The 13,918-nt window shown below is 43.2% G+C and overlaps 1 protein-coding gene across 3 annotated transcripts in view; it reads left to right on the plus strand.

Moving 5' to 3' along the window:
* Positions 1 to 7,674, plus strand: part of NKTR (natural killer cell triggering receptor) — a 1,715,190-nt gene extending 1,707,516 nt beyond the window's left edge. For all 3 annotated transcript variants that reach the window (XM_069647908.1, XM_069647909.1, XM_069647910.1), the window contains one exon: positions 5,629 to 7,674. In XM_069647908.1, coding sequence (XP_069504009.1) covers positions 5,629 to 5,701 — 73 coding nt within the window. In that variant the 3' untranslated portion in view covers positions 5,702 to 7,674. The remainder of the gene's footprint in view (positions 1 to 5,628) is intronic.
* The last annotated feature ends 6,244 nt before the right edge of the window (positions 7,675 to 13,918 follow it).

Consider the following 13,918-nt stretch of genomic DNA (forward strand, 5'->3'; position numbering starts at 1 on the left):
AGCTCAGTCATGAGGCCATGTCCCATGGTTCGCCGTTTGGGGGAAGGCTGGCACAGCATCTTGTAGAGTGGCGTGCCATTACTTCAGATGTGTGGGTTCTGGAGATCATAGCCCATGGCTCCGGTCTTTGGTTCCGGCAAAGGTCTCGCGACAATCCACCAGGGAAACTCTCTTTGACGAGTCCGGATCCACTCCTTGCGCAGGAAATACAATCCCTGCTGGAGAAAGGCGCCATAGAACTGGTGCCTGTAGCGGAGAGGAACATGGGATGGTATTCCCCTTATTTTTTGATTTCGAAGAAAGACGGGGGATTGAGACCCATCATGGGCTTGCACGGTTTGAACAAGCTCCTCAGGAAGGACAAGTTCAAGATGGTTACTCTTTCTCAAGTCCTCCAGGCCCTTCAACTGCAGGACTGGTTGGTGTCTCTCGACCTCAAGGACGCTTATTTTCATGTGCCGATCCATCCAAAGCACAAGAAGTACCTGAGGTTCGCGGTTGGCGACTCACACTTTCAGTTTTGGGTCCTGCCGTTCGGATTGACCTCCGCCCCGAGGGTCTTCATCAAGCTCATGGTGGTGGTGGCAGCGTTTCTCAGGAAAGGGGGGATTCACGTCTACCCCTACCTGGATGATTGATCAGGGCGTGCTTTCCTGAGCAAGTCCTGGATCAAACGTCACCTGCCACTCCCTTCACAAGCTGGGCTTCTCCCTCAACTTAAAGAAGTCCCACTTGACGCCAACTCAGCGGCTCAAGTACATCGGAGCAGTGCTCGACACGTCCCTGGGGCAGTGTTTTCCTCCCCAGGTGAGGGCTCATCACATTCAGCAGATGGTGCACAAGTTTCAACATGCCCAGAGTCTCCCAACGTTTGAGTTCTTGAGGTTGCTCGGCCTTATGGCATCCTGCATTCTTCTGGTGCCAGAGGCCAGGTTGCGGATGAGATCTCTGCAATGGGCTCTCAAGATGCAGTGGTCACAGTCCTCCGGCAGGATGTCAGACCCTGTTCAGGTGTCGCCCTCTGTCGCCCAGGGCCTTCTGTGGTGGGCTGTCGAAGGCAATCTGATGAAGGGGGCTCTGTTTTGGCTACCCTGGCCGGAGGTGACGATCGTGACGTACGCATCCCTCACGGGATGGGGAGCTCATGCCAATGAGTTGACAGTCATCGGTCGTTGGTCTCCGTCAGAGTCCAGACTCCATATCAATATGTTGGAGCTGTGGGCCGTCAGGCTTGCCCTGACGGCCTTTCTGCCGACTGTGCAGGTAAAGAATGTCCTGATTCTGAAGGACAACACAGTGGCCATGCACTACCTCAACAAAAATGAGGGGGGCAGGGTCACTTCCGCTGTGCAGGGAGGCGATGCAGCTTGGGTTCTGGCCCATCCAGCAGGAAGTTTCGATCTCGGCAGTTCATCTGGCCGGAGACGAAAACGAGATGGCGGATGCACTGAGCAGGCAGAGCGCAATGTCTCACGAGTGGGAGCTGGCTCAGGAGATTCTCCTGGAGATCTTCGTCTTTTGGGGGACCCCTCAGGTGGATCTCTTCGCCTCCAGTGTCAGCCGGAAGTGCGAAAGGTTTTGCTCACGGGAATTTCCTCCAAAAGGAGCCTTAGGAGACGTGTTCGTGGTGGAGCGGTCCTTCCCAATGTTGTGCGCATTTCCTCCAGTCCCAATCATCCCGCAAGTGCTGCAGAGGTTTACGGAGGTTCGGTTCCCGGATGATCCTCATTGCTCCGGCTTGGGCTCGGAGGATGTGGTTCCCTGGACCTTCTCGACTTGTCCATCTGCCCTCCACGTCGTCTTCGAAAGTTCTGCGACTGGTGCAGGGTTAAGAATGTGGATCCTTTTTCATGTGACATTCCTGTGGTTGTCTTTTTTGCTTTCGTTGGCCCACAGGGGCCTGCAAGTGGGTACTGTTAAAGGTTACCTGGCGGCGCTGTCTATATTTAAGCGCTTGTCTGAGGAGTGTTCCTATTTCAAAATTCCTTTAATTTCTCAGTTTCTTAAAGGACTCACTAATGTGTTCCCGCCGTCACCTAGACCGCCAGTAGACCCTTCCTATCCCCTAACAGCTGCCTCACACTCGCCAGGGCCCTCATTCAGTCCAAACTGGACTATTGCAATAGCCTGTATCTAGGTGCCAACCAAGCTATAATCAACAAACTTCAGGTGCTCCAAAACAATGCACTTCGTGCAGCACTTAACATCCCTAGGCGAGAGCACATCTCCGAAATCAGGAAGTCCTGTAAATGGCTTTCCATAAAACAAAAAATTGACTTGAAAACCATCTGCCTTACCTACAAAGCCTTAAACCACCTAGCCCCACCTTACCTCACCAACAAATTTACCATGAAATCCGCCACTAGAATTACTAGATCCTCCAATACTTTATGCCTCACAGTACCTAGATTCGCCTTAAAGAGAGTTGGCGGCGCCAGCTTCAGTGTTTGCCTCCCAACTATGGAACACCTCAGCACTTAACATTAAAACTATTGCGTCCTTTCAGATCTTTAGGAAACATGTTATTGGTTGGCTACTGAACAAAATGCAGCACTCACTTCCTTCGTAAATTTTCCAAGAACCTGGCCGACTGTTTAATCATGCTTGTAAATTATATAACTGATTGTACTATGTAATGTTTATACCCTACTGTGTAACCGCCTTCTTAAGCACCCTTCTACCCCCGGGTCTGGAGCGCTATATAAATAAAATAAACAAACAAACAAACCTTTCCAGGTGCCTGGTTGGGATTTGAACCTTGTTCTGAAATTCCTTATGGGTGCTCCGTTTGAGCCTTTACATTCTTGTCCTTTGAGGCTGTTAACCCTTAAAACTGTGTTTTTAGTTGCGGTCACTTCCGCTCGCAGTGTGAGTGAGTTGCAGGCACTTTCAGTTAAGCCAACCTTCACTGTGTTTCATAAGGACAGGGTTGTCCTTGGAGTTCGTCCTTCCTTTCTTCCGAAGGTGGTGTCGGAATTTCATTTAAGCCAGAAGGTTATTCTTCCTCCATTTTATCCTCCTCCACATCCTAGTAAGGAAGAGGAGAGGCTCCATAGGTTGGATCCTAGGAGAGCTTAAAGTTTCTACATTTCACGCATGTCCCGGGTCAGAGTGGACGATCAGCTCTTTATTGGTTAAACTGGAAGGCGTTTGGGACAAGCTGTGACTAAGCAGACTTTGTCTAGATGGATTATCTTGGCAATTGCTGAATGTTACCGCCTGGCGGGTAAGGACCCTCCGTTAGGCTTACGGGCCCATTCTACTAGGGGTATAGCTGCCTCTACTGCCCTGCAGGGGGTATTCCTAACATCTGTGATGCAGCCACTTGGGCTTCCGTCCATACTTTTGTAGGTCACTACTCCCTCGATTCTGTCCATGGGCAGGATCTGGCCTTTGGCAAGGCGGTCCTTTATTCTGCAATTTGATTGGGCATTCTAAATTTTTATATTCTAAATTCTTTTCCCTCTTCCATACGTTGGTACTGCTTTGGGAGTCTGTCATAGATATGGAATACGTCGGAGGACCCAATTCCTTCGGAGAACAAGTTGCTCTCTTACCTGGTAGCGTTCTTTCGATGGGATGGTCCAACGACGTATTCCATATCGCTCCTTCCCTACCTGCCCCGCTACAGAATTTCTTATGCGATTGCAGCTTACGTTTCCGCACGGCTTTCTGTGGTCATATTGGCAGTGGTTTGTGCCACACGTTCTGGGGGAAAAAACTACAACTGAGGCTACGGGCGTCGTGCGTCCTACTTATAACATCCGGTGACGTCAGCTCGACGGAGGCCCTCGAGGACAGCGTATCGACGTAATCGCCGCAGGACGCAGACGCCGAAAGATTTTCCGAAACAGCACAGCTGTGGCGATTACTGTCATTGATATGGAATACGTCGTAGGACCATCCCATCGAAAGAACGTTACCAGGTAAAAGAGTAACTTGTTCTTCTTTGACTGTCCTTATGTTTTTCGGCTGCGGCAGGATGTGTGGAAAAAGATGTCGACCATCTTTAAAGTTCAGATTCCTCTTTCGTTTACTAATGTTTTTCTTGGCAGCATCATAGTCAAAGTAATGATATCTCTCCCATCCTCCACTTTATATGACCTTTTCATTGCCATTGTCATTAAGCTTGTCACCACTAATTGGAAACAACTTCAAAACATCTCCTGCAAGAACTGGTGGAACAGCGTCTGTCATACGCACAGACTGGAATATTACTTGGCTTCCTCCTTGGATAAACTGCCTAATTATGACTTGAAATGGGCCCCTTTCATTAATTATTCAGACTATCACAACATGACAGCTCATGGTTCATAGATTGTTCCATTACATTAACTTATATTTCTAGCCAAATTTTATTTTCTGTATGTTAATTGTTGAACCTAGAAGCCTAATAGATTATTTGCTATGCCCCTCTTTAGCCCCCTGCTCATGTTCCTTCCCCTCTGTGCTGTGTAGTCTCTTGTATGTCCCCTTGTAAGTCCTGTGCTTAACATATATAAACTGTTTTTGCATTGACTCAATTGTACTTTATGTAATACTTTTAATGTTCTAGTTGTATCAACGCCTTATATATTTTATGATGTATTTTAATCAACCTTATTCAAATTCATAGTAACTTTAGTTGCTGTTACAAATCTTGTTTTTGTTATTTAATTGATAAATAAAAAGCATTAAACTAAAAAGTTGGGCCAAGCAACAAGCCCATATCGAGGCTATTGTGCGAGCTTCCGTTTTTAGTTTGGTGTTTGCTAAAATTGGGCCAGTTACTTGGTTAGGATTCGGTTAGAAAACTTTTTCGACGTGCACCCATGGCTATGGTTTTGCTAGGTAGGAAACTTCCCTCATAGCGATGGGCCTAGTTATGTGTTTTTGCTTTTTGTTTGAATAAGCATCTTTAACTATGACCCAATGTAGTCGGAGCCTTTCTTCTGGTTCACAACAGTATGCTTTTGGATATTTGTCTTGATACGTTTTTTATTTTTTTAATTATTTTTGTTTATTTTAATTTTATTTTTTGGCAGCCAATTCTTAAATGGACTTGATTTATCAACTAGCGTAGCCTGGAGGCTAAGAACCTCTCAAGACATGGGAATTAATGCTTTGTTTTGACCCTTTTGGGGCTTCGATTTCTAAAATGGGGATTTTGAAGGGTACTATTTGAAAATGACAAATAAGCAGTAAACACCTGGAAGAAACTCCACTTTGTGTTGATCCATCCTACTGACCTGTTTTAGATTTTTCCTCATGTATTGTAGGAATTCTCCTAGTCGCTATATGCATTTACCCAGCCATTTCCATAAAATCTTTAAAAAGCAACGAAAAAAGTAGTGAACTACATTCCAAGAGTCTAGTGTGTTATTGCTCGACCGCATCGCACAAAGCACACTTTGTTTTACTGACAACACACTTGCAGAGTGGCAGCTAAGCTCGTGTATGCAGGACATCTGCAGAATGTACCCAACCAAGACTGCTGTTGGCAGCAAGCGGATGTTTAAACGTTGTATGGTGCTCATTACAAATGCTGCAAAATGTGTATGTATTTTGTTGATGCTGTGTTACCTCTTTAATTAAAACCATTTACACTGTACAGTTTTACTAATTCGCTTTAATTCTGTTCTGTTTTAGAAGTCGGAGGTCTTATCGCTCCAGCAGAAGTGACTGCAGTTACTCTTTCAGTGAAAGTAGTACAGATGGCTGAGAACAAGCCACTGCGTGGAATAGGAGGGGGCGAGGCATAATACACTGTGGTATTTTGATGAACCATTTTACCGCAATACATGATTATTGCTGCCGATTGCACAAGGGTCAAACTCGTACAAAGATGATTTGCGAGTTCACCTCTTTGAATTTACTACATGCAAACAGGCTCAAGCCTTGAAATTTACAGAGAACACTAGATCAGGTTGTTTCCACCAGACACTCCTTAAATGAAAACCAGTTTTCATCATTTGTTCAGCCATTTCCATCCTGAGAACTATTTTTTTTGTCATTTGTTGGTTATGATGTCATAACTGGCATGTATCTTCTTGGGTATCTATCGACGTAGCTGTATGAGTCAAAGGTGATTCTGGAAGTCTGTCGGCAAATAGGTTTATACCAAGGAACGTGTGTTGTGCTGGAAAAAATGAATGTCCCAAGCTCATGACAAGAAATGAAATTTCACCATGTGTGTACCTACAGTTGTTAAACTGTGAATAGAGCTATTTTCTCATCCATTGTTGTAGAATGTAAGGTATCTGAATACCTTTTTATTTTCTTCAACCGTCTACCACTATAATTCACAATCTCCAATACTAAACAAACTTAGCCTAGGACAAATGAACTGTCCTAACTTCTCCTCAGGTAAATGTTCTATTTACTTGGCTGTGTTTAGTTACCTGTTTGAGTTAAGTATATTCAGTATTTAACTTAGGTGGCACTTCACACTGAGATGTGTTTGCAGAAGCGAGCACTTGCAGTAACAATATATCCCTCACCAGCGCAGATCTTGGGCTTCTGCACAATGCTGACAAACATCGAAACTGTAATTATTGCTGTACAAAGCAGTTAAAATGTATTTAATGTTCATAAAAAGATGTTTCTATTTTAAAAACGCCATTTTGAGGTCTTCTATGTGTATTATACTAGTGTAAAAACTTTGACTAGCTGCACTTCGACATTGAAAAGCAATTTACTTAAGACTGTAAAAGTGCATTTGCTGTAAATATTCTGGTCTGCAATAAAATGTTTCTACCCAGGAATCCAATTAAATGTTTAAAATGTTATTTTTCCCATGTGTGCCCTGACCTACTGCTCATTGCAGAGAGGGTGAGGTTTAACAACAAAGCACATTTGTTAAAGTAAATAGTTTGTATGTTCTTTTGTCACTTCCCCTTTGGTAAAAATGTCCAAATGTGATTCTAGTTGGCATTGCATCCATGTCCAGTTTCTAATGGTTGGTTTGTATGATTATAAAAAACAGTTTTGTTTTTTTTCTAGGCCAGGATGGTGGTGTAAAATTTAAATCGCACCTATTGACTAATGTACATATCCACACATATTTGTATAGCCAACAGTGGTTTGGATTTCTTCCACTGATTTTTTTTAAAGGTTTGTCTCAGTCAATCTCACAGTTTACACATACATCTTTTTCAGTTGTTGAAATGTTTATTTTTCCCCTTAAGTGTTGAGAGCAGCCGAAAGAAAAGTCTATGAAAGTTTGTCAATGAAGCTTGGTCTCAATCTTTTCATTATTGCTAGTTCATCTCACTGTGCCGCCTTCTGAACAAGCACATTCAACTAATTTGATTAGAATATTAGGGCACACAATGATAATCTTTCTCATGTTTAGGTTACTTAAGCCTTTATTCCAAATATCGGCCCAGATTTTTGTTGGGGCGTATTTTGTACATATGTACTCATAAGGTAAGTGTTTCATGACAGCTGAGCTATTGCAACCCTCACTCTGTAATTCAACTTTATTTTACGGTTATACACTGAGAACATGCTTGCAACTGAAAATTTGAAAAAAGGAACCTTTGTGTATGGGACCTTGCGTCTAGTATTTTATCGACTTGTGGGATCTCAAATACATCTGAACATTTTACAAGATTACATAAATGTTTCTGTTGTATAGTTGTTTGTGACAGGTATTTTACCTATTTGTAAATAATAAAAACACATTGTGAAGTATATTGTGGTAAAGGCTTTATTCAGATAGACTTTACAGCTGACCTGTGGCCAAAAAAACATGCCATGTCTCCTTCAATTTTTGTGAACCCTCAGGCTATATTTTTCTCATCGGAAACAGACTTTGATTCATAGAATCATTTACAACTCATTTCAATTAATTTGCCTCATAATGAAAACATAAAAAATGTAGGTTTAGTTCTTAAAATGGTTTTTACATACTTGGTCTTAATTTACAAAAAGCATACAACTTTTTTGGAAGCCCTAGAGCAATTATTGATATTGAAGATTACAACATGGCACTTATCAAAAATACAGTTTTTAACAGTTCATCTCCATCATTCATCTATTATACAGTTTTCACAATCTCCAATAGATTTTTCAGAGAGGCACCTTTTATACTTTACTTTTCTATTCCATTTCCACATTCTTCAACATATGACAGTATTTGGTGCCATATACTCATAAATAAAACATCTTTTATAGATTCCTCATTGTAATTTTTCAGAAAAGACCATTAAACTATAAAACCTGTACAGCCACCCTCCCCATCTCGCTCAATAAGCGGCCTCTCACCCTACCTCAACTGACTCTACATTGTTGCTAAGATATGTCCTGAAATCAAATCCTATTTCATAATAAACTAGTTGAATATTCATGTTTCTTTAGTATGAAGAAAGTAAACGAGTGTGAAACAAACTATACTACTAAGAACCTAGCCCAAACTTCAGAAGGTTTATCATATCTATAGTGTATATAAATCATATTTATAGGCAGCAATGGCTATCAAGTCAACTATTCTCTTAACATGCCAGGGCTGGTATGCTTCCAGTTGGTCAATAATGTGCATTAGGTTGATATTTGGCAAACCTAATGCAGGTGAAATAAATGTATTCTAGTCGAATTTTTGTTCAGCGCTGGCCCTACCGAGAGGGTCTCGGAGCACCTTACAAAGTTCAAAAGGTGGGAGGTGAAATATAAGTTGCAAAAGATTAGGATAGACAAGTACTAGCAAGGAAGATGTGGGCGAGGGGTTTGTGTGGGGAAACAGGTATGTTTTGAGGCTCTTTCTGAAAGTGGTGATGGGTGAAATGTTGCATGTTCCCTGCCCTGGGTGCCCAATGGGTAAATGCTTGCTTTTATGTACGTGTTATTTTGCAGAGTGGAATTAGTAGAAGATGCACATTTGCTTGACTGGTGTTTGATGGGTTTGAGTGTGTCATGAAGGAAAGATGTGCTTTTGTGGTGGATGATTTTTAAAACAATGCTCGGTCCTTTGAAGCAAATCTTTGGGGTATAGAGCTGTGGTGATGTATGAATGTTTTGGAAGATGAAGGATGAGTCAGGCTGCTGCATTTTGTATAGCTTGAAGGGGGTCCACGTGCTGCTGGAGAGTCCAGTGAACATCATTGCTATAGTCCAGCTTGGAGACAACCATTGCTTGGACTGCGGTGCCGAAGTTCTTAGGAAGGATGTGTCTCCTTTGTATGATGTGTAGTTGTAAATTGCATGTTTTGGTGACAGCAGCTATGGGGTGTGTGAAGGAAAGGTTGGTGTCCGTGATGAAGGCAACATATTTTACAGGTTTGGAGAGGGATGTGTGTGGGTTGTACATGGTGAATTCTTTGATCTAGCGGGTGAGTTTGGGTTGGTGTCTGGGGGCAGATGAAGTATTCAGTTTTGAGCTTGAAGAAGTTGGCGGCAATCCAGTGGGTGATGGTAGAGAGACCGCTTTTAGGATGTGGAGTTCAGGCAAATGAGATTTGGAAGTATATTTGTGTGTCATCTTCATATTTGTGGCAATAGTTATTGTGTTTGCAAAGGGTCCGTCCAAGGGATGCAACATATAGGTTAAAGAAGAGTGACGACAGGGAGGAGCCTTGCAGGATGCCATACTTGACTGGGGTGGGATCAGATCGAAAAAAAGGCATCGACACAATGTGACCTTTTTAGTAAGGAAGGTGGTGAACCAGTGGAGGAGGGTCCCTGAGAGTTTCATTCTGTGGGACAGATGTTGACTAGAATGGCATGGTTGACGGCTGCAGAGAGGTCGAGGAGGAAAAGTAGTACTGTGTTTTGTCAGTGATGTTGTGCAGATCATCAAAGATGTGAAGTATTGTAGTTCTCAGTGCTGTGCTCCGGTCCAAAACCAGATAGGAAGGGGTTGAGTAGGTTGTTTGTGGTGATGTGTTGCAGTTTGGTAGTGACAAAGTGTTCCTTGATTCTGGTGAGATATCGCAGGATATTGATGAGGCAGTCATTTTCTGGGAATGTGGGGATGAGAGAGCTTTTTGAGGAGGGGTGAGATTTGTCCAGTTTTGAGAGCATAGGGTATAGTACCTTGTGAGAGACGAGAGTCGATATTGAGCCAGTGGAGCTCGTAATGCAAATTTTGAACCAAAGCTGACAAATCACTCCCTCAGATAAATGAATTCATGTTCCATGTTCCACACTGTTAGGCAGAAACCTGTGCAGTTCCCTTAGGGACCACTGCAAAAGATTTAAGACTACAGGCGTTTGGCAGTAAACCCACTTGGTAGCAGTCTGTACCACACAGATTCACTTGGTAGCTGTGGCCGAGCAGTCAGACTTCCCTCAAGAAGAGTTAGGCAGTATGCAGAGTATACACAATAGGTACAGAGACACTTTAGCACAAACGAACAATGACCAGAGCTTTGGTGTAAAAGTATATAATTATTTATTTAAAGACACACTTGGGATTTACACTAGCAAAAACGAGGTAAGTAAATTCAGCACACAGTCACTATCATATATATACAACCCTATTCACTTATTAGACAAGTCTTAGTGAGAAACACCACTTATTTTCAGACAGAGGTGAGCGCTTAACATAAGATGACACTATAATAAGTTATAAAGGAAAGGAGGGAAAAAGGCAGAGTTAAGGAAGCACACAAGTTTCAATACCTTTAAAAAGAACCACAGTAAGGCAGGATAGGCAGAGTTCTACTGGAGCGCCAGGAAGTCAATTGCAAGGCCCACTCTTGGAGAGAGCAAGCAGAAGGGGTCCAGGTTCACACAGTGGAGTTATGCCCTAAGAGTCTTGTAGATAGTTCGCACAAAAAGGATTAATTTAAAGTCAGGAAAAGTTAGCTAGGTTGTCCCAGGCTAGCCCAGGTTAGAAAGTCGAGGCTTTACTGTCACCCCGAACGATCTGTCGCAAGGGAAACCAGGCAGGACACAGTACCTTAAGTGTGAAGGAAGCTCCAGCGGGGGCAGTTGTTCCTGGCAGCAGGTGCAAGTCGGTGTTTCGTCCAGAGGAAGAAGAGGTCTCGCCAAGGAGGAAAGATGAAGGTCGTTGCACTGCCAGGGAAGAAACCTGCCGCGGAGTTCTTCGGTTAAAAGGTACTACCCTTCTCTTCGCGGTAGTGGTAAACCATGGTATTCCGGTTGCCAGGGTGCTTGGCACGGGCAAGGCGGCCACGAGATGCTCCAGGAAGGTGAAAAGAAGGCAAAACTGGTTATCCCCACCAGTCAAAGGAAGAAGACTCTCCGGACTGGAGATCTCCTCTGTCGTCGGGAAAAGTGGTGAGACGGTTCAGCAGGGCTCCACCGGTGGTGTCGTCGTTGAAGGTCTGCTCAGCTTCTCCCTCCTCGGATTCTTAGGTCCTGCGGCGACTTCTGAAGTTCCAGTCCCCAAAGCCCTGCTTTTAGGCAGCACACCCCCATTCACTCAGCCTAGCTGTCAATCAAACATGCTAAGTGGTGAGCCGGCTGGCTCACTACTTGGGCCAATCACACAAGAGTGCGACTTGAGTTACCAAGGTAACTCAGTCCAGGGTGCCTAAACCCCCCCCCCCCCCCCCCCCCCACCCCCCCCCCCCCCCACACCCCCCAACACCCTCTGTGGTACCCAGACAGAGTGGCACCACTTTTGGAGGCTTCTGTGGAGAAGCCCACCAAAAAGTGGAACAAAGGGCTCTACTTGGGTTGGAGTCACAGAAGAGAACACAAACGCCATTTTAGAATCGAGTTCTGGCAAAAAATACCAACCGGTGAATTAATATTAATTAAATAAACCGGCGGTATGTTCGAGGCTATAAGAATTAAATAATTAAAGTTTGAAGCCTCGAACAATGGGAAAATCCCATAGAGATATATTCGCGGTTGAATATAAAAAGTAGTATCAACTGCCACCAGCCAAAACTCGATCAGGGGGGATGGAGACGTGCCTCCTCGAACAACAGACCCCGGGGCAATCGAATTGCCCCGACCATTACGTCCACAATATGATGGTTTGTACTGGTTTCTGTTAATAATTTGGGACTAGTAAAGCCAATGGTGACTTTACATGCCCTTGGAGACAGTCAGTCCCAGGGTATGGAGTCTATTTTGGGGGTGTCGCTATGACACCCCTGGGTTTACGCACAGAGGGTGCTGTGTAACCCACATCAAAAACACACGAGACCCTATGGAGTAAAAGACCCCATAGCCCATAAAACACATGGAAAGATAAAGGAACACCTCAAATCATGTCTAAGAGTGGGAGTAAAAGAGGCTCACTCTTAGCAGGAGAAAAAAATAAACCCCAAAAATCCAACAAAGCTGCTGGGGGACTCGCTCGGTTTGGGAAATTAGCCTTTACAGAGAATTCTCCCTAACGCACACACCCTACAACAATTTTGATCAAGGGATTTGTTATTATGAAGCTTCATTGGATACAAATAAGTTCTTTAAATGTCTGAACCAAAGGAATAGTCTTAATTTCTCTTATTAGGATGAGAGTAAAAGGTTTTACAGTTTTCGTCTTGGAAGACAAAACCCAGCATCCTAGCATTAACCCATTCCTAACCAACTAACCTGCCCAGCCATCAGGAAGAACTCATTTTGTTTGCTCCAGACAACTGACCCAAGACTGTTATTCCCGCCTACCGTAAAACAATTATTTTATTGTGTTCTGGGAATAGTCCCTCATTTATGTCCGAAGGCTGATGGTTCATTATCAAAAAGAAATAATTTCCTAATCTGAGAAACTTTCTTCAGCCATTGTTTTCATAGAATAGGACCCCCTTTTGTTTAAAGTGATTATGTAGCAACATATGTGGTTTATATCATAAGTGGACGGAAAGGCCCATGGATTTTTAGATGGTCTAAATCTTTCTTTGGAACATGCTAAAACAGGATGTGCGAAGGGGAGAAGCCAAACTATCCAACTTAAGAAGAGAATCGCGTGGAGAAAGTACAATATTCAAGTCGAGCCCAGTCCAGTTGCTCAGAGCCTTGGATCCATGGCTTTCCTACGCCTCATAAAATTGTGCTTGGCCACTTCTCAATAAGCTTGAAATACCTTGTTTGATATGTAAGGTGAATGTGATAATTAGTTTACCTCTTGTACCATGATAGTTTTACACAAGGAAATCTTCCCATGCAGAGAGGGCCATTTCTGAAAATAGTTTCTTTTGGTAGATATTATAAAAGTTCTTCACCAGGATGCTTAAACTACTATGGAGATAAATACCCATGTACCCAAGTGTCTGAATTTCCCCAGGTTCCTTCAAATCCCACAGTCTCCTTATTGTTTAACATCAACCAGTTCATTGTATGCCTATAATATTGTATCAAGAGTACAGGTCCTATTCCTCTGCCATAGCCTACATTTTGGAGATGACTACGCCTGTGTGTTTAAGTTTGAAGAAAACATCTGCAAAAAGAATTTCTGCTCTACATTTCCAAACATCTGGGTCGAACCTAATCTTGATAGTGAAGGGTTCTTAGATAATAGGGACATAATAAACACACCTTTCACGTTTCCCTAATTAAGTGAACATGTGCGGTTGTAGGGTTGCTAGTGAAGATCTGAGCTGTGAAGAGTATGAATCCAGGAGATGAAATTGGGAGGGAAACCAAATTCATATAAGGATTGCCAAAGGAAACCCCGTTCAAACCAATCCACTGTGTTTTCTGCATTGAAAGAAATTAGGGTTCTGTTTTGTTACTATGATATTTTGGGCCTGATTCATGGAAGTGTTTTATAATGGTGCAATCCCATAGGAAAACATTCCATGAATCAGGCCCATTATGCGCAGTATGTTCCTATGGTGACCAGAAGATACATGATTAATAAATCTAACCTGATCTTTGTGGATTATCTATCTTTTAACCCTCTTTGCTATAATTTTGGTGAGAATTAATAGATCAGTATTGAAAAGTCAAATGAGACTTTGGCTACCGCAGGATGAATGGTCTGTCAGATTTTAAAATGAGAAATATGGGCCTTCTTCATGGT

Source organism: Ambystoma mexicanum, chromosome 2q (genome assembly GCF_040938575.1).
Source record: "Ambystoma mexicanum isolate Mex_15411 chromosome 2q, UKY_AmexF1_1, whole genome shotgun sequence".
NCBI classification, from domain to species: Eukaryota; Metazoa; Chordata; class Amphibia; order Caudata; family Ambystomatidae; genus Ambystoma; species Ambystoma mexicanum.